This window comes from Cibotium barometz, chromosome 25 (genome assembly GCF_041138505.1).
Source record: "Cibotium barometz isolate CiBa-2024 chromosome 25, ASM4113850v1, whole genome shotgun sequence".
NCBI lineage: Eukaryota > Viridiplantae > Streptophyta > Polypodiopsida > Cyatheales > Cibotiaceae > Cibotium > Cibotium barometz.
The window spans coordinates 22,723,567-22,744,586 of record NC_141070.1 but is presented as its reverse complement, the minus strand read 5'-3'; the positions used below and the strand labels follow the sequence as shown (position 1 = coordinate 22,744,586).

Here is a 21,020-nt window from a genome sequence, read left to right as displayed (position 1 = left end):
TAGGGATCCTATGCATCTGTCGAGTGAGGAGAAGCTTGGCATTCCGAATGGCTAAATTGAAAAAAGGAAGGCTTTTCAAAGGATCGAAGGCATCAATCCACTCCCACTCTCCTGGATCCCACTGAAGATATCTGATAGGACTGCCACCATATAACCACAAACACCAAGAGCCATGAGTCACTATCTGAGGAGAAGGTCGATGAACCAATGCTTCCCCGAACGACCAACAATCCTTACCGGACTAAGCCTAGTATCTGGGATGATCTCCTCCATACTACATCTCCTCAATCTCCCTCCAAGCATCATAGAGTAAATGATGCAATCTGTAGCCTCCTGGCCCGGGAGAGCAATGACCTACAGAGGTATGTCCATCCTCGAAAAAACTCCCAGTCAACTCGGATGATAGTCTCCATGAAAGGTCCCAGAGAGCCACTCATGCGGAATAGCTGCATCCATCTGATCAATACGAATGTGAGAGCCCCTAAGATGCTGAATGGATGCAGCTCTCCGATCCTCCAGAAGACTCTTAAAGGTCTTCCAAGAAAGAACTGTGTATGCACATCTCTCCCATCCTGACCAATGCATATAGTGGCGGATCGGCCTCATCCCTGATGAGCTCGTTCCACATAATAGGTTGTCAGTTAGCCTCATCCAAAGACCTAGGAAGCCTTTGTCACAAAAAAGATCTCATGCTTCCCCATGCTCTGACAATGGCTGCAATAAGAGGGGAAGATGGTGCCCTGATATCAGCCTCTGTGAACAAAAATCGTGTGCTGGGCATCCAGTGTCTCCTGACCCGGGGTGTACATCCGGAAATCTAAGACAAGAAAAAATCCTTCCAAGGCTCAATGCTTGGTAGGAAACCTTTGACCACAAGTTTGCAGAGCAACACCCTGCACTGAACATCCGAATCGATAATATTCAAGCCCCCCTCTCGTTTGGGCTGAATAACTGTGAGCCAAGCTACGCTAGCACGAATGTGTGAGGTGCCATCAAAACCCGACTAGAGAAAATTGCGGATCAATCTCCGCAATTGACCAATGCACGCACGAGAGAAGCACCAACAAGAGGCAATAAACCAAGCTGAGGCAAGCAATACCTGATTAGCCACCAAAGCTCTGGAAGCTAAATCTAATCTCCTGGAGCTCCAATGAAGGAGCTTCTTCCGGATACTCATAAGTACCGGAGCAAATTGTTGTGCAAGAGAAATATCAATCCCAACTTGGCATCCCAAAGATCTAGCAGTGCATCCTCTGTTGATCCAAGTAAAACCAAGCTCTGCACCCCAAGCAACTCTTGGTGAATCACTAACCCAAAAACCAACAGATTTGTGCCAATTAATGAGTGCCCCTGCTGCCAAACAGAACTCCTCTAGTGCTACCCGGAAGGAACATAAGCATATATGTGAAGCCTCCAAGAACATGGCTGGGTCATCAGCTAACTGAGAGTCAACCAATTCCTCTTGACTACGAAGAGGCAACCTCAATCCAGAAATACCAGCAGTGGAGCGGAGAAAGATCCTCATGGCCTCTGCAACTATGATATATAATAATGGGGCTAAAGGGCAACCCTGCCGTACTAAACCTAAAACTGCTCTCCTCTATCACCACAAGCAAGCACTCTACTGTGGGCAACACGATACATGCATGAAACTCCTTTGATCCATCTCTGAGAGAAGCCCATGAGTACCCTCAAGGAAGTCCCAATCCACTCTATCATAGGCCTTCTCAAAATCCAAGAGCAGAATGGCTAAGGACTGATTGCTCGCTTTAGCCCATTCGACGGCCTCCCAAAACGAGAAATTGTTATCAAAAATGCTCCTGCCATGTAAGAATTCATTCTCAGTATCATGAATGACATCCTGCAAAATTGGCTGCAATCTGATGCTCACTGCCTTAGCAAGAATCTTATATGCAGTCCCAAGTAAGGTGATAGGTCTCCACTGGCCAATCAATGTCTTATCCCCACTCTTAGGAATAAGATAAATAAGCCCCTTAGTGAGAAAAGAAGCCATAGAACCTGTTGTTAGAAGTCATCTCCTGTCTTTACTGAGACACCAGGGCCTCTGTTGTGGGTGTGCCCGCCCTTGTAGGTGTTGTTCTCATTTTTCCTCACTCCCCGTATTTTTCCCCATACTTTTCCCATTTTTTATGTGACTTGGGGGGCAGTCCTATGTGGTGGCAGGTGGACCTCTGATGCTAACCGACTGCATCTATTTATGCTGGAGGTGGCCGACTGTCTTGGACAAGTCGTGGACCTTTTTCAGATGTTGGCTGACTTGGGATATCTGGCCGACTAGTGATTTCTGTTGGTGGTGGGATATATGGTCCAGTCGGCTGCCTTTGGAGCTGGCCGACTGCCACTTGGGGGCCATATAAAATGGCCCCACAGCCCCTTGCCACATTGTATCAGTATTCGGGATCTTCTTTGTGTATATAGAGCAGAGTTACACGCCTCTATCTCTCTCTCTCTCTTGTGCTATTTTTCTGCATTGCGTTTGCTCGTGTTCCCAGATTTGGTCATCATCTCCACTGCGTATTCTGACATGGTATCAGAGCCCTAGGCTCTTGATAGTTCTTGGGATTTGTGTGAGCAAGAGGGGGATTGTTGTGTTGCTGATTGGTGGACTATACGGGACTGTTCGGGAAGAGGACAAGCAAGAGAACGGCGGGCTGATTTGCTGGACAGCCACTTGCAGGTGTAAGTTCTTCTTTGTTCCCACCCACCCACCCTTTTTCAAAGTACATCCCCGCAATGGCAGATTTGTTAGAGATGGCCGAGAGGCATGTGAATATCCCTACACTCCCCACACTCCCAGTGGACCGTCAGTTGGACAGAAACAACTACGGCATATGGAAGGTTATGATGGAATCTGTTGTGGAGTCTTACGACCTTGCTAATTTCATCATTGTTGGGGTTCCACGGCCGGAAGTAGAGGAAGGGGAGTTACCGTCGATTTGTAAGGACCGGGAGGCACAAGCACAGTTGTGGGATCGTGTCAACGCCAGGGTCCAATCATTTATCTTCCTCAACTGCACACCGCAGGTAATCAATCATGTAAAGCATATGACGCTAGCCAGAGGTATATGGTAGCATTTGGCTTCTCTTTACAACAGGGTATCACCCATGAAGAGGATTTCCTTGGAAGTACAGATGCGGGTTATGAGCCCTGCAAGGTCGTCGACGATGCGGGAGCATATTAACAAGCTGCAGGCTCTTCAGTAGGAAGTTCTCCAAGCTTGGAAGGAGATATCGTCAGAGGACATGGCCATAACGTTGTTGTTGCATTTGCCCTCTCAGTACTCAGCATTTTACTCGTCTTTGATTACCAGTGGCAAGCTCAGCACCATCACGTGGGAGAAGCTTGTGCCCATGGTCTTGGACCAGGAGGAACGATTCACGAACCCTCCTCAGGGTGGAGGTTCGGATGCCTTAATTGGCCAACGGTCGAAAGGCCGTAACACGGGCAAAGGGAAGGCTTCATCGGAGAAGTCTTCTGAGAAGAAGTCCGACGCTGACCGCAAGAAACTAAAGGCAGAGAGGACCTGTAATGATTGTGGCGAGAAAGGCCACTATTGGAGACAGTGTCCCAAGCGGAAGACCGAGAAGGGTGAAGATTCCTCAGCAGCAATCATGAAGACTCCGGCTTTTGTGCACTTGGAGGTAATGGACACCGATGTTTCATTTTCTTCAGGTAGGGAGGAGGTTGGAGGACTCTCCGCAACGGATACTCGGGAGTGGATTCTAGACAGTGGTGCTTCCAGGCACATGACCCCTTCCCATTCAGATTTACAGGATCTCTGCAGGTATTCTGGTCACATTCTTACTGGGGATACATCCACCATCCCAGTTCACAGTGAGGGCAAGTTGGAGATAGTTCCCGATGGCAGAGGAGGGAAGCATTCCTCCCAGGTGTTGTATGTTCCGTCACTTGGTTTTCATCTGTTGTCAGTGCATCAGGTTTGCAAGACTGGCGTACGGGTGGAGTTTGATGAGCATTTTGTTGCTCTCCGGGACATGGCAACAGGCCAGGTAGTTTGGGAAGGCAGAGTGGAGAATGGAGTTTACAAGCTTTCAGCACTCTCTCCCAGGTCCTCAGGTTTGTGATGAGTGGCAGTCTGGTAATGGCCACTTAAGTGTGGATACGCTGCAGGTGCAGGCTTTTCGGGACCAGATGGAGGATAGCTTGCCAGTTGATAGCGGCAGTTGGCAGGAACTATCCAGTACTAATGTTGGTAGTTCTTGTGTTCGTCAGTCAGAGGAAACTAAATAGGTAACTTATGCTCTGATGTCTCGTAGTATTCGGTACGAAGAAATACCTGTAGATGAGGATGTTCTTTCCAGGGGGACCTCTTGGAAAGCCAGGCAGGTGGCAGTTGATTACTTGCAGAAGGAGGTGGTTGTTGCACATTCTCTGGGCTTTGTGGTTCCGGATTCAGAGGGGGTGGTTGACAGGTTTCAGAAGGCCTTGCGTGGTCTTCAGTAGGTTTCCAAGACTTGGCTTTCCACCGTAAAACAGGTGTTGATCCTTGTGAGCAGTGTGATGTCTCTTTGACTCGGAAGCAAAATTGTCCATTGATTTGGTTTATGGATACCGGATTGGATGGGAGCTTCCTAATGAGGCAGTTGAGCTCATGGTTGCAGATGACTCTTTGGGAGGCAGGATTGCGTATCTTGTGGTTTCTGCAGCATGCGAAGGATCTTGGTCTCTTTTACACAAGAGGGGGATTGATGAATGGAGTCCGACTCCACAGTTGGAGTGACTCAAATTGGGGAAGAGATCCAGACACACAAGGAGATCTACTTCAGGCCCAGGAGTAGTTTTATGGAGGAGTAAGAGGTAGCCATCTTTTGCCTTGTCGTCGATAGAGGCAGAGTACCGGGTTGCTTGTGATGCTGCTTGTGAGGTGGTGAGGTTGCAGAGGTTGCATGGCAGGATTGGGCTTCCACACTGGAGGAACCCACGGTCATCCAAAGGCACTTTGTTCGTGAACAGAGCGTTGCTGATGACATCTTGCTAGAGTTCTGTTCGACGGAGAACAGTATGGTGGACCTCTTTATGAAGTCGCTAGCTCAGGATTTGCTTAGGTGGCACCCTAGCTCCTTGTGGTTGGTTTCACAGCCAGGAGCTTAGAGGGGGTGTTAGAAGTCATCTCCTGTCTTTACTGAGACACCAGGGCCTCTGTTGTGGGTGTGCCCGCCCTTGTAGGTGTTGTTCTCATTTTTCCTCACTCCCCGTATTTTTCCCATTTTTTCTGTGGCTTGGGGGGTAGTCCTGTGGTGGCAGGTGGACCTCTGATGGTGGCCGACTGCATCTGTTTATGCTGGAGGTGGCCAACTGTCTTGGACAGGTCGTGGATCTTTTTCAAATGTTGGCCGACTGGTGATTTCTGCTGGTCGTGGGATATATGGTGCAGTCGGCTGCCTTTGGAGCTGGCCGACTGCCACTTGGGGGCCATATAAAATGGCCCCACAGCCCCTTGCCACATTGTATCAGTATTTAGGATCTTCTTTGTGTATATAGAGCAGAGTTACACGCCTCTCTCTCTCTCTCTCTCTCTCTCTTGTGCTGCTTTTCTGCATTGCGTTTGCTCTCGTGTTCCCAGATTTGGTCATCTTCTCCATTGCATATTATGACACCTTTGTCCCACATCTCCTGGAGAGCCGATGTGATCTCAGTCCCAATCTCATGCCAAAAAGTAATGAAAAAAACAGGGGAGAGGCCATCCTCCCTTGGACACTTACCATGAGGTAAGGCATGAAGAGCATGACTGAACTCCACATAGAAAAAGGGGCATCCATAGCGGCACACATCTCCTCAGTGATCAAATGTGGCAATGCATTCCAAACCTTCCTCTGTGCCTTGTGTCTCAAATCAGAGTGCAGCTCAACACTAAGAAGCTGGCGATAGAAATCGGTGGCAATCTATCTAACCATAAGAGGATCTGAGTGAAGAGTGCCATGTGAATCCTGCAATTGCCTGACACTATCTCTGGCATGAGATGGGCCGTGAGTAGAAAAGAAATGTTTGTTGCACCTGCCACCCATCTGTGTCCAAAAGGGTTCCTGGGCATGGAAATGGTATTCCGCGCGCTGCTCAAGAGAGTGATGAAGTTTTGTCCTAACAATACATAAAGAATCTACAACCCATTGAGCATGAGGATGTTTCTCGTGCTCTTTCTGTAAGGCAACCAATCTACATCTAATAGCCCTTTCTAAATCCAAGGCCTCTTGCCTCAGACAGGGCACATGTGTGATAAAAGTAACTAATATCACAGAGAGAAGAAGCCAGGCTTTGAGAGGTGTGTGAGAAATCATGAGATCTCCAAATATCAAGCATACTACGTGATAGCTTTGCATCTGAAAACAAATGATTAGGGATGCGTACATGGAGTGTTGATCCCTGGCAATTCGGATCTCTAATACATAAAACCACTGGGCAATGATCCGATTTAGAGGTGCCTGTAGCAATAAAAGTATGCCCCCCTCTATCAAGCACCCAATCATCCACATAAAATGTCAAATCCCCACGGATCCCCTCGTGATCGATCTTGGTTCGAAACTCGAATCCTGCAAACAAACGAACAAACAACAAGCAAGGGGGTGCAGGCCTGACTCACCTCCCAACCATGACAGCCGTGGGCGAGCCCACAGTCTTGGCTGTCCCCACCGAGCCACGAGCTGAGCTAACTAGGTTGACGTACCGACCAATCTCCTCCTCGTGACGTCCCATACCGCCACGAAGCTGCCCTCGCGGGCCTCGAGACTGTTGCCGGCCTTGGCTGCATAAAGCAGGTGCACGTCTGCACTAGATCCAGGCTCCAAGACCATAGATCTCTCACAAACTCGCGAGACTCTCTATGCACAATAACTAACCTTGGCCACCCTTTTATAGGCTCTTGGCCGGTCATTGGGCGTCCACACTTGGCCGCCCTCCCGTCCATACTTGGGTGCCCACCCGTTAGTATATCCCTAACTCAGCTCGTCAATCAGCCTGCCTAGTTCCAAGCTTCCCCAAGCCTCGAAACTAGTCTTGCATGCGTATAGCACACGGTAGATACCCACTGTGCACATGACATACTCCCCTTCCTCTAAGAGCTCACTCCTGAGCTCACTAAAAAGCCAGGGTAATCTCTCTGAAGAGAAGTCAATGTCTCCCATGTAGCGTCCTCCTCAACACGATCCTTCCACTTGATCTTGTATTCCGTGATAAGCGTATGACGCAATCTTCGTTCACGAAATCCAAGAATCTTTTCAGGTTCGTGCGGAACAAATGTCATGTCCTGGACATCTATAATTTCTTGAGGATTACTAACTGATCTGCTCCACCCAGTACTTCCTTAAGTCTACTGACATGAAATACAGGATGAACTTTCACATGAGAAGGCAAATCCAATTCATATGCAACTGAACCAATCCGTCGTGTAACACGAAATGGTCCACAATATCTAGGAGATAATTTCGGAGATCTACCTGTCCGTAAAGTCTCGGAATCTTTCGGAACTCGCAAATACACCATCGTTCCTTCAGAGAACTCTCTAGGTGAACGATGTCTATTAGAATAAAACCTGTCGCGGTCTTGAGCACTTCTAATAGATTCCTTTGCAACTTGTAACATTTCCTACATATCTTGCAAAAAATTACGTGCTGCATCATGCTGAAGTCCTGAGAATCCTACTGTAACAGGTGATCTTGGTTGAAAACCATACATAAGCATGAAAGGACTAAATCTTGTACTCGTATGCTTAGTACTGTTATATGCAAATTCTAACATAGGAAGATAATCCTCCCATGAACTTTGTCTTTTGGATACATATGCTCGAAGCATATCCTCCAAAATCTGATTCACTCTTTCAGTCTGGCCATCAGATTGAGGATGATCAGAGGAACTCAAATTCAAAGTTGTTTCCAACTTCTCAAAAACAAGTTTCCAAAAATCACTCGTAAACTTAGAGTCCCTATCACTGACTATGTCCTGTGGTAACCCGTACAGTCTAAACAATTGCTCGATAAACTGCCGAGCTAATTGCGTAGCTGTAATATTCTTTCGGGTCGGTAAAAATCTAGCCATCTTTGTCAAGCGATCTACCACAACCCAAATAGAATCGTGGCCTTGATGTGTTCTTGGCAATCCGGTAATAAAATCCATGGAAATACTTTCCCATTTATTACCTGGGATTTGCAAAGGATGCAACAACCCAGCCTGTCTAAAGCGTTCAGCTTTATTTGCCTGACAAATCTGACACTTGAGAACATAATCTTCTACATACCCTTTCATCTTCGGCCAATAAAAAGTGTGTTTCACTAATGATAGTGTCCTATGTACCCCAGGGTGTCCAGCAGAAGGGGCGTCGTGACACTCCCTCAGAATCTTGGACCTAATGTTCGGGATCTGTGGTACACAAATTTTGTCATTACGGAATAGTAAACCATTCCGAATCATCCACTGACCTCCTGCAGCCTGAATGGTAGACTGCGCAGTCACCGAGTCTTGGTCAATCAATGAGCTCCCGTCCTGGATCTTTTGCCAAAATGGACCAAAATAACTATCAGTCCTGCAAAGCCCTCTCAATGACTGAAATAAGTCAGTAGAAATCTCGGTGAACGACAAAGTATTCACCTCTCTAATTCGACTAAGCGCATCTGCAATATTGTTCATGGACCCTTTCCGATAACGGATCTCAAAATCAAAATCGTGCATTAACTCTGCCCAACGAGCTTTCCTGCCTCTCAAATCATCCGCATCACACACATACTTGATTGACTGATGATCAGTCAATACCACAAACTTGGAGCCATATAAATAATGTCTCCAAACCTTGAGAGCATGAATCACAGCATAAAGCTCCTTCTCAAGGGTTGGCCAACGAGATTGAGTGTCGTCTAGCTTTTTACTTTCAAAAGCAACCGGTCTACCATCTTGAAATAAAGCAACCCCGATAGCATAGTCACTGGCATCAGTTTCAAGAACATAAGGCCGACTAGGATCAGGCAATGCTAAGATAGGTGCTTCCTTGACTTTATCTTTCAAAAGTCTGAAGGCCATATCCAAATCGTTATTCCAAGTGATAGGCTGATTGGACTTACGTCCACGACCTTTCAATAAGTCGGTCATCGGTAGTGTGAGCTGAGAGTACTCCCGTACAGATTTCCGAAGAAAAACAACAAAACCGAGAAAAGAACGAAGTTGTTTCACTGTTCGTGGTATAGACCAGTCCAAAACCTTCTGAACTCGGTCATAGTCAGTGCTCAATCCGTCTCTAGTGATCTTGTGTCCCAAGTAAATGATGTCGGTCATAAAGAACTCACATTTACTCATCTTGGCATATAGTCAATTCTGTCTTAAAATAGCTAAGACAATCGTGAGGTGTCTGACATGATCCTCAAGAGTACGGCTATATATCAAAATATCGTCCAGGAACACCACCACAAATTTCCCCAAATGTTCACGAAAAAGATCGTTCATCATTTGCTGGAAAGTGGCTGGAGCATTGGTTAACCCAAAAGGTAATACGAGAAACTCGTAATGGCCATACCTAGTCCGAAAGGCGGTTCTTTCGACATGCCTTTCATGAATACGTATCTGGTGATAGCCAGTACGCAAATCTATCTTCGTGAAATATTTCGCTCCTGCTAACCGGTCAATTAGGTCATCTGATCTAGGGAGAGGATAACGGTTCTTAATTGTCAACTTATTCAATCTTTTGTAATCTATACACATTCTCCAAGTATTGTCCTTCTTTCTCCTAAGCAACACAGGTGCACCCCAAGGTGATTTACTTGGACGGATCTGGCCCATCCTCAAATAATCTTCGAGTTGTTTAGCCAACTCATCTTCCTCAGCTTGGTTCATCCTATAAGGTGGAATACTCACAGGATGAGCACCAGGGATCAAGTCAATACGATGATCTACTGCCCGTTCAGGTGGTAAATCCGATGGCAATTCCTTAGGAAATACATCTTGAAACGAATTAAGTATCTTCTGTAATTCTTTGCTTTCAAACACACTTAATTCATTCACATCCATGGAAGGGATGAGAAAAGAAGAAAGTGGAATCAAGACACAATGGAAAGCGGTGTACAAAGAAGAATTCATTATATTTCCAAAATCAATTGTATTTACAAGAGGTCCCTGAGAGGGATGGATACAATTACCTAAAATACTATACTTGGTGTCCCTATGCTGAAAAGAAAAAATATGACTAGACCAATCTATCTGGACATCAAGAGTCTTAAACCACTCAATCCCTAATAACAAGTCTACATGTTCCAGATGCATGACATAGCATTCCAGAGTATCTTTGTAGTCCTGAATCTGGATTGGAAGCATCTCCACCTTGCGATCCCAAACTTGTCTTCCCGCAGGTAGACGTACCTCATAGGTATGGTCGCTGAGTGTCGTATCAAGACTCAATTTCTGCACAAGTTTGTAGTTAACAAAGTTATGCGAACTGCCAGGGTCTAACAGAATGTGAATTTTATGGCCATTCACTTCTCCATAAACTTGGAGAAGATCATGCATGCCAAATACCTTAGAATTGAACAGACAATCAGAACAAGTACTAGGGCGAGAAAGTACAGTAATTGACGTACCTGTCAAAGACAACTGGTTAGCTGCCTTTGGCTTGGGTCCTGCGTTTAACTTGGTACCCTTTTTCTTCGGGCACTCATTACGCATGTGTCCTTTTTCTTCGCAGATAAAACAACGGCCTTCCTTCTTGAGCTTCAAAGCCCTAAGGAGTCGTTTCTTCTTCGTTGGTGTCGAACTTGTATTCTTCGAAGGTTGGTCCGAAGACTTGCCTTCAGTCGTGTTAGCCATAGGTGCGGAGAACTTTCTTTTATGCTTGTTCCCCTGCTCGGTAACGGGTTTTGACTTGGAAGAGACCATCGTATCATCATAGATACGAGCTGAATGAATGGCCTCGTCCAATGTTTTACATTTGTTATTTTTAACCTGTAATCGGTACGAGTCTGGTAAACCAGCTACGAAAAATCCCAACAGAGTAGTGGAACCATCTTTGTAGCTTTCATCTGCAAGTCACGGAACTTCTGGAGGTAGACCTCATAAGTGAGGTACTGCGAGGTCATGGTCAAAGCTGAAAACCGGGCAACAACATCGTAATCATCCTCTTTCTTGAGGAATTCTTTCTTGAAAATGTCTTCAAATTGTGCCCAAGTCGTTGGCTTTGGGTTCAATTCCTTCCACCAAAGCAAAGCTTTGCCGGACAGGAAACCTGCTTCTAACTGTATCTTCTTTCCATCATCATATGGATGAAACTGAAAGTGAACTTGCCACTTGTGTAGCCACGTGTCCACGATCTCCTTGGTTCGGTGCTTTTGCTCGCCCCCGAACGGTTCGGGAGTAATATTGGGGCCTAAAGCTGAAGCCAAGGTATCCATTCCCGAAAAAGTAGAGAGGGTAGTGGTCAATAGAGCGATGGAGTTCTGCAAAGCCTGCATCTGGGCTGCGATTTGTGCCTGACGTTCCGTCGAAGAAGCTTCGAGAGCTACTTTGAACTCTTGGAAATTTGATTTTGACACAAACTCGTCAAAAAGATCGGCATTAGTGCCTTCCGTAGCCGGCAAGCCTTCGCGTTCCACGAGGGGCTCCAACTCTGATTCTTGGGTCGACATCGTGAAGAGGGTTTGTGGAGAGAAAATTCGATCTTTGCACAATAAAAGTGCGAGCGAACTCGAGAGCTTGAGAGCTTGAAAACTTGAGAACTTGAGAACTCGAGAAATGTGTGGCAAGAAGCCCACGAGAGGGGTTTATAAAGGTTTCCCAAAAGCCAAAAAAAATCTCGAAAAGCTATGCTTAGCTTTTGCTTTAGCTTTTGTGTTTTTTGTTCTTTTTTTCTTGAATAAATATATATATATATATATATATATTTTAATATATATATATATATATATATATATATATGGATATATATATTCGTTGTTTCTTAAAAAAATAAACACCTTTGGAAACCTTGGAGAGGGGAGGACTTTTAAACCTTTTTAAAAAAAAATTTAAACTCCCCCTAAAAAAAACAAAAACGAAAGCACTAAAGAATGCTTTCCTTACGTGTTTTTTTTTTCTCAACCTCCTGGATTAGCCGGCGCTTGCTGACTGCTGACGTGGAGAGCTGGTCGTTTTCTTGCCGTCGCCTGCACGCCTGCTCGTCGGCTGTTGCAAACCGGCGCTTGCACGCCTGCTTGCGCCTGCTACTATCGGCTGCTGGAACCCAGCGCTTGCTCGCCAGCCTGGTGCGTTACCTGCACTGGCCGACTACAGGGCCTGGCTGGGCGCCTGCGTAGGCCTGGGCCTGCCTGGCGGGAGCGCTAGCCGGCCTGGCCTGGGCCGCCTGCGCTAGGCTGCGTGGGCCCGACTGGGTGTGCTAGTCTGGCCGCCTGGCTTGGCAGGCCTGGCCACGCAAGCCTAGGCGCCTGCCAGCCGACTTGGTCCTGGCCGCCCATGCTGTTGCGCCCTCTACACCCCGCAGCATCGAACAACACCCGGCCAACGCATCTAATCAGCCGGACAGCAGACGCTTCGCACGCTCTCTCTCGCACTCGCTCTCTCGTTCGTTCAAGGAAAAGCAATGAAAAGCATCATGCTTTTTCTTTTTTTTTCTGTTTTCTCTTATGCGACTGCACACAAGACCTCTTCTTTGCAAAAGCAATCAACCCTATCAAAACTACCATCTCCCATCAACATGGGGTTCTTTGATGAAGAAAAAACACACACAAAATCTGAAAACTGCAGTATGCACAGAAAAAACAGCAAGCTTTTTTTCACATACCGTTCTTCGACCTCTTCTTCTCTACCTACCCACTTGCTCGTTCATGAGGTATGCTCTGATACCGCTGTCAAATCCCCACGGATCCCCTCGTGATCGATCTTGGTTTGAAACTTGAATCCTACAAACAAACGAACAAACAACAAGCAAGGGGGTGCAGGCCTGACTCACCTCCCAACCATGACAGCCGTGGGCGAGCCCACAGTCTTGGCTGTCCCCACCGAGCCACGAGCTGAGCTAACTAGGTTGACGTACCCACCATGTCCAATGATGCAAGGCAAGATCAAAGCTGAAACAGAGATACAGACACCACCCTTGGTACCAACAGCGGTGACCAAGCAAGAGAAGCTTGCTTGATCTCCCACACTGGCTAGCATCCAGTTTATGCTCCTGCAAGAGCAATACTTCCATAGGTCCACCTGTGTGACTGCACAATGAAGCTGGGTTTTTACAATTTGTTTCCGCCGACGTGGAAAAAAACCCCCAAGACCTTGAATGTTCCAAGAGACAATCCTCATAAGGACTCAGAGTAGGAACGACCAGATCTCGTGGTCGACGAAGGACCCCCTTTAGAGGCAGACGTACGTCTCGCATAGGTAAGGGAGGGAAAATCTGACGATGTAAACCTTACCTCTCTCTCCCACTCCGGGGAAAAGCTAGGGCTAGTCCTCAAAACTGGAGAGGTACCATGACAATGCGAATGCGTAACATCATCCCCAAGGGTACAATCATCTTGTAACTATAATGCAGCATCCTCCTGTGAGGGATCCAGATCATGTGCCTGCAAAGCCTCATCCTCCAAAGAAGGATCAACATCCTGTGAGGCAAGAGCTCCATAAGGGTTAGGGTGCTCCACAAGGGGTGTGGGTGAGGGGGCAGGTACGGGGGTCCGAGGGTACCTGCCATCCCTAACCACAACCCAACGCTGTGTGGTATGCTGTGGCAAAGGAGCAACTGGAGTCTCGGCAACTGCAGAAGGCATCTGATGGGTAGGACCATGCCACCTCCTAGCATGGCCCCTCGATCTAGGACAATCTCTAGCAATGTGGCCCTGTCGGACGACAAATCTAACATTGGTCAGGTCTGCCTGCAATCTCCATCCTCTGGCAGAAATGAGATCCGTCGGGTCTCTGAAGCATAATACGATCGTCAATGATCAATGGATCACAAAGAAGCACAAGGACCTGGGGTACACCATCAAGAGTGGCGGCAACAGCCGCGGGAGCTGAAGTGGGAGAGCTCAGAAAAGGACTGGTACCTCTTGAACCTAGCCAAAGGATGCCCCTATGGAAGCTAAAAACTTCCAAAAGGAGCGAGGAAGAGCAGGGAACTGTAGTGAGACCGGGGTAAGGCGTTGATCCTCCGCCACTGGATCAAAACCCACCTGGTACTGAAAGAAGAAAATCTTCCTAGGACCAAGAGGGAAGGGGCTACCAGCCAAAACCTGAGAAGTAGCTTCTGAAGAATGAAAGTCCACCTGGAAGAAGCCTCGACCAAGCAAACAAGTATCCTGGAAGTGCACAATCAGCTCCGAAGGGAGAGCTGCTAGAAGCCATTCACGGGCCTGCGAACGAGAGGGGTGGGAATCATAAACTCTCGCAACAAAGGTGGTCTGGACCTCAAGGTCAATGTCGTGCTGAAGAGAGGTGAGCTCGTCCTGTAGAATGCGGGAGCAACAGAGGCGGGTGCAGAAGAAGGGGGGCAGAGGCAGGAGCAGCTGGGGCAGCAGAGGGGAAGGTGGGGGCAGAAGTGGGGCAGGCGGGGGCTGCAAATGGGCAGGCGGGAGCAACAGAGGGGCAGGCGGGGGCAGCAGAGGGGCAGGTGGAGGAAGCAGGGGGCAGGCGGGTCTGCAAATGAGCAGGCGGGGGCAGGAAACAGCAGCGCAAGCTCACCTCTCTTCCGCTTTCCCTCTATAATGACTCTTCTCTCTAAGAGGACAACTAAATCTTGGTGGAAGTTATGCATACATACCTGTCTACTGGCTGTCCAATAGTTGAAGTCACCCGAAAGGAAGATTGTCTACTTGTTGGGAAAACTTTGCCACGTCTAAAAAAGAAGAGCATAGGGTGGCTTACCATCTTGCAATAAATCGTGTGAAAGGAAAATGTCTCCAAAGGTAGATGATCTTTAGTGGCACTGTTCACTGATCTTTATTAATGACCATAAGAGTGAATGCATCTCTTCTGCATCCCAAATCTCTTTACTGTGATATTTGCTCCAGAGGAGAACTGGTCCAAAAAAAATCAAAATGATCAAGCCATCTCCTCATTAGCACTCGCTCTTAGCCAAAGCATGATGGGTTTATGATCTCTGCATCGATAGCTGATATCTGTGCTCTACCCATCCCTTTGATAGCAAGGGCAAGTCTATCACCAATCCAGGGTTCTTCTGGATGTTTCTCATCATCCCCCAGGGAGCCTACGTCTAAGATTTCTCTGATGGCCTCGGCATCGTGGTGCGTTAACCTCTTGCACTTTTATTTATTGAGTTATGACAAAAGGGTTCAAATTAGGCCAGTTGCTTTTAGTTGTTCCACTGTTTGGTTAACTTGTATTATATGCTGACAGAATTGTTCTATTATTTATAATAATTGCAAATTGTTGAAGAATACTGGTAATTTATACTGATATAAAGGTTTTTTTTAAACAGGCTTGGTATGATGTGAGAATCATCTCCAAAGAGCATAACCATCATGTATGTGCTTGTGCTTGCAAGTTTAGGGTTCAATTCTACGATGGATGCGCGAAAGACATTGAAATGCAAAAGAAAAGGCACATGTTAAGAGGCACATCAATGGACGTGCCCATTGGCAAGATCGGTATTCTTCAGGTGTCCATTAAAACACCATTCAAGATCATGTTGGGAGAGACAACCGCTCTTTCAAAATCCAGTGCTAAAAAGCAGTGGTCAAATGATACATACGTATTGAAGCAACATGCAGGTTTAACAGTCATAGAAGAAGACACTATAACACCCTTTGTAGATTTAACAAACATAGAAGAAGCAGACAGTGGAACATCCTTAATAGAAGCAGACACTAGGATAGAAGCAGACACCAGAACACCCCTGGTTGAAACAAATACTGGAAAACCCTTAGTTGATCTAACAGCAATCATAAAAGAAGACACTGGAATACCACTGATAGAGGCAAATACTACAAAACCCTTGGTAGATGTAACAGCCATAGAAGAAGACACTGGAATACCCCTGGTAGAAGCAGAGGTAGATTTAATGATGGATCAAAATGATTTGGCAGGGTCTTCAAATGAAGTTGACATGAATTCTAGCCATCAACATGAAGAACTACCCAAGACAAGCCATGAGCTATCAAAGGGCTCCTGTGGTCTTGGTGAGAGTTTGCTAGGGGATGGTGTCGCAGAAGATGACTGTGTTTTATGGCTGAGCCAGGATGATGAGAGTAGAGAAGCAGATGCTTCAGCTCTTCAGAACAGTAGAAAGAGAACCCGCCAAAGCCTGCCTCGCATGGCCAAAGTCCATGAGGAGGGTATGTATGCTGAAAATCGGAGATATCCAAAACATGCTAGAATGAGCAAGAACGATGAAGAAGAGTGGTCTTCTGATGAGACAAGTGACAGCTCTCTAGAAATGAGGGGAAACGGAAAGGATGACATTGAGTCAGAGTCTACTGAGACCTCCTACAGCTTAGATGAAAGTAGCATTGACAGTTCCACTGAATTTTTTGACTCACATGACACCATTGAAGAAGGCAACTTGTCAAACTGCTGTATTAAAAAAAATGTTACAGAGTGGTGTGAAGTTGAAGAAAATAATGGTTGTGATGGAGATGATAACCAGATGCCTGCTGATTGTTCACATGCTGGGGCCTGCCAAGTGTGTATATCTCTAGATAAAAAGGAGGAGGCTGTCCTAAAAAGTGTGCAAAACAGCATTAATTTGTTGATGCCAGACAGCAACCTAAGGGACAGCTCTGATAGTGCTTATGAGGCTGCAAAAAGTGGTAGCATCAAATTATCTGGCAGAAATAACGGTAGATTTATGAGCAGAAGGGGTCAGATCCATAGAGATGTAATCAGTGTGTGCTCAGATTCAGACCACTGTCATGAAGGCAATATGGATGAAGTAGCTTCCATCTTAAAGGTTGATAGAAAGCAGAAAAAGGTTCTTAGCAAGCAACTGTTCTGGGAAGAAGGACAGGTTACGCCTCCACAAGGGCAAGGAAGTGTGCACAAAGAGCACTGTAAATGTGAAAGCTCCCAACAAGGAACATCGAAAAAGAAGCAAAGGAGGCATGTCTTGCAGACACAAGAAGCTCGCCTAGAGGGCCAAAGGAGGCCAACATTAAGAGAAGGAAAGAACAAGGTGAATGACCTGCACAAAGAGGAAAGCAAAGCCAGCCAAGAAAAGAAACAAAGGAGATATATGTTGCCACCAGAGGCAGCTAGCTCACATGGTAGAAACCAACCCAAGGCTTCACGTATGATGGGAGAAAAGGAAGAGCTGGACGTTTTGCACTACAAACAGAAACTCGGAGCCAAACACTCACAGCAGGAAGCTTTGGACAAACAGCAAAGAAAGCCAAGGAGGTCTGTCTTGCATCCAAAAACAGCCACTCCACATGGTACAAAGCGACCCAAATATTCAAGGGAGAAAGACGGAAAGAAAGAGTTTGATGAGCTTTTTGAAAAGATCATCAGAAGTGCACGTGAGCTTAGATCAATCAATGGGATAATATCACCCAAGCAACCTGTCCCAGCCACACAGGAGAGACCAGATCAAGTCCCTTGGGATCCAATCATATTTCATGAAAAGGAAGATACAGATACAGTTCTTGAAACTGCTAAAGAAGAACGTGACCCTTTGAGAGACTTGTGGCAAGATATGGAGTCATCTTTTGAAGAAATAGTGAGTATAAAGCCATTTTTATGCTATTTTTTAGCGATGATGTATTCCATGGACATGATGTAACATTTGGCCTCATAGATCATTTTGGCCTTTTGAAGACATTAATAAAACTCTCGCTCTCGCTCTCTCTCTCTCTCTCTCTGAGGCTGAACATGAAGTCTATATATATGTATATATTGATATTCTTTTTTAAAATTCCCTTCTCTTGAATGTAGCATATAGGTGAGATGGCAGAACCAGATCAACAACACTACCTACCATGTGAGGATAAAGCTTTCAATTGTGAACACTATGTGATGTTAAATGAAGAGGAAGGACATGTCTGCTTTCATTGTGGACTGGTGGTGACCAGTATTGAGAACATCTTCTCCCCACTCAAAAAGATCAAGGTATAACATAACATCTTTTATTCCATGGTCTAAATTGGAATTTGTAATTACTATTTCTGCCCCTAATCCCTTGGTCTTAGTTACAAGGGTAAAGCATGCCTTTTTTGCATGTTGTTTGATTTCTGAACTTGGGCTTTTATTGGATTACAGGTACATCATAGGAACCACGGTGACAAAATAGAAAAGGAAGTGAATGCTTTTGTGGACAGATGCAAGGACAACAAAGAGCATCCGGTCATTCTGAGAAGGCCCATCACAAGAGATGTAGCCTCAGTGTGGAGTCTTATACCAGAGCTGAAAGCTTCCATGAGAACACATCAGATAGATGGCTTTGAGTTTCTATGGAAAAATATAGGAGGATCATCTAGCCAAGATGGCAATGCTGGTGGGGGTTGCATTATATCACATGCTCCGGGCACTGGCAAATCACTCCTTGTCATCAGCTTTCTGAAAAGCTTTTTGCTTTTGAACTCATGGTGTAGGCCTCTGATTGTTGCTCCAAAAAACATGCTTTTACCATGGCAAAGGGAATTCCAAAAATGGAATGTGGGTATCCATGTGCACTTGTTGAGATCAGCTTATCCCAAATCATTCCTAAATTATCTAGAGATCATTTCGGAGTGGCGAAATAGTACAAGTGTGCTCATCGTTACTTACCAGCTTTTTTCTAGATTGACTGATGACGAAAAGGCATGCAGAAAACCTGAATACCATAAAATTGGAAGGTTGTTGTTGTATATCCCAGACATACTTGTCTTGGATGAAGGGCATGTGCCACGAAATGGTGCCTCAAAGCTCAGAAAATCAGTACTACAAGTCCGTACAAGGTCAAGAATCTTGGTATCAGGCACATTGTTTCAAAACAATGTGCAGGAGCTTTTCAACAGCTTATATCTAGCACAGCCGAATTTTCTTGATGCTCTTGAAACGCCTTCTTTCAACAAGAGGTATGCCCTTTCTATTATAGTTGCATTGACATTTCAAATTTATAATCAAAACTCTGTATGTTTGCATGTATGTATATATAGATTAATTTGATATATGCCCCATGTAGACAGCAAGGATTCAATATGGAAGATGCCAAACAGTGGCAATTTTTTGAGGATTTTGAAGATGAGCAAAACAGGAGGAAATATGAGGAGCAGGCAGAAGCAAGATCACGGAAGGTGTTTATGGAGGAGATAGGAAATAAGCTAGAGACAAACCTCGAGGAAAATGGTGGAGATGAATTCAAGGGTGGAATTAAAAAGTTCCGAGCAATCACCATTTCCTTTCTACACTGCTACGATGGAGAAATTCTGAACACCTTGCCCGGTATCAAAGAGTTCATTGTTTTACTACAAGCCACGCCCTTGCAAGTGTCTCTCTTGGATGAAGTCAGAAGTAATTCGACTGGTGTCGAGAAAGAGCACATTGAAACATCCATCAACATCCATCCTTCCCTCTTACTGGAGTGTAAATTTAGAAGAAACCCCACCTCAATCAATTTCGATGAACTCAGGGCATTGAAGAAAGACCCTTTGCAGGGAGGAAAGGTGAAGTTTATCCTGGATCTCGCCAACTGCTGCCATTCAACAAATGAAAAGCTCTTAATTTTTAGTCAGTTCATTGCACCCTTGGAGCTTGTGGGAGAGATGTTACAAGGAAAGTTCAAGGTTCTCATGATAAAAGGGAAGGGTCTCATGGAGGAAAGGCAAAGGATTATGGATAGTTTCAATGAGGCAAAGGATGGTGCCCTTATTCTACTGGCCTCGTTGACAGCATGTGGGGAGGGCATCAATCTCACTGGAGCTTCAAGGGTTGTTTTTCTTGATATGCACTGGAACCCAGCACGCATGAAGCAGGCCGTAAGCAGAGCCTTTAGAATTGGACAAAAGAAGGTGGTTTATACTTACCGGCTTATGGTGTCTGTAGAGAAGGAAGCAGAGAAGTACATGAGGATACAGAAGAAAGATTGGCTTTCAAGGTCAATCTTTACCTCAGGTATGAAAGAGATTGCACAGGGCAAACAGAACGAAAGCACTTCAACTGTTACAGGTGAAGATACCATGCTTGATCAACTCCTCAGTAATGATCCTACAAAGAGTATCTGTAAGGTTGTCAAGCATAGTGCCTTGTCAGAGCAACACAAGCTTTCAGCCCTCCTTGAACATTACAATTCTTGAGCTCGCAGCACGAAGTGCTTTGTTTCTTTTTCTGCATTCGGATTCTAGTTCGATGCTGGGTTCAACTTTCAGTAGATCATTTTTTGGCTGGGGTGTGGCTTTTACTGTATCATTTTTTGGCTGGGTTTAGTCTGAAATCCACCTCTGAGTTTTGATCTTCTGTGCGTTATTGCCCTTCGAAAGCCTCAGCTTGTATTTTTTTTAACTTTAATCAACCTTTAATCAAACACCTGTAATGCTGGGGGAAATATCAGCATTCATGCAGCAGCATGCCGTACAGTTATCTCTCACTTGGCTCAAACTGATTTTTTCTTCAAGTAAGCTAGAAACAGATTGCAATGTAAAAAAGCTTCAAAATGATGCTCGATCAATGGGGCAAGGCACTGGTGTGCTGCAATTCTTTTGGGTGGCCACTTAATCAAAAAGCTCTCAGATTTTCGTGTTCCATCTTCAATGTGTGTCACGGTTCAACCACTCGACACACAGCATGTGTCAGTTGTGGTGATATATACTTGTGCTATACACGTGTCCCATCAAGGAAAAACCTTTTGAAGCTATACTAGTAGGTCTCATAGGACAAAGGCCTGCTGTATAATTACAATTGCCTGTAATGTAAATGCAAATTTACACCAAAAGGAAAAGGTGCACCATTGAGACCCCATCTCCAAGGTAAACCCTTGAGTGAGGACCTTGCTGCTCAATTTTCTATAAACTAAACCACCTAAGGGTGCACTTTGATACGAGATAGGTCAAACCCACTAAGATGGAGTCCATTCAAGCTTTTGATCCAGGAGAGAGCA

General features: G+C 45.6%; 1 protein-coding gene across 1 annotated transcript in view; it reads left to right on the top strand.

Annotated features, from left to right (window-relative positions):
- LOC147624351 (uncharacterized) overlaps positions 1-20,468 on the top strand; it is a 56,988-nt gene extending 36,520 nt beyond the window's left edge. Inside the window, exons 5-8 of the mRNA XM_086819334.1 lie at positions 15,432-17,666; positions 17,882-18,055; positions 18,206-19,002; positions 19,110-20,468. Of these exons, the coding sequence (XP_086675460.1) occupies positions 15,432-17,666; positions 17,882-18,055; positions 18,206-19,002; positions 19,110-20,220 (4,317 nt within the window). The 3' untranslated portion in view covers positions 20,221-20,468. The remainder of the gene's footprint in view (positions 1-15,431; positions 17,667-17,881; positions 18,056-18,205; positions 19,003-19,109) is intronic.
- Positions 20,469-21,020: the final 552 nt, after the last annotated feature.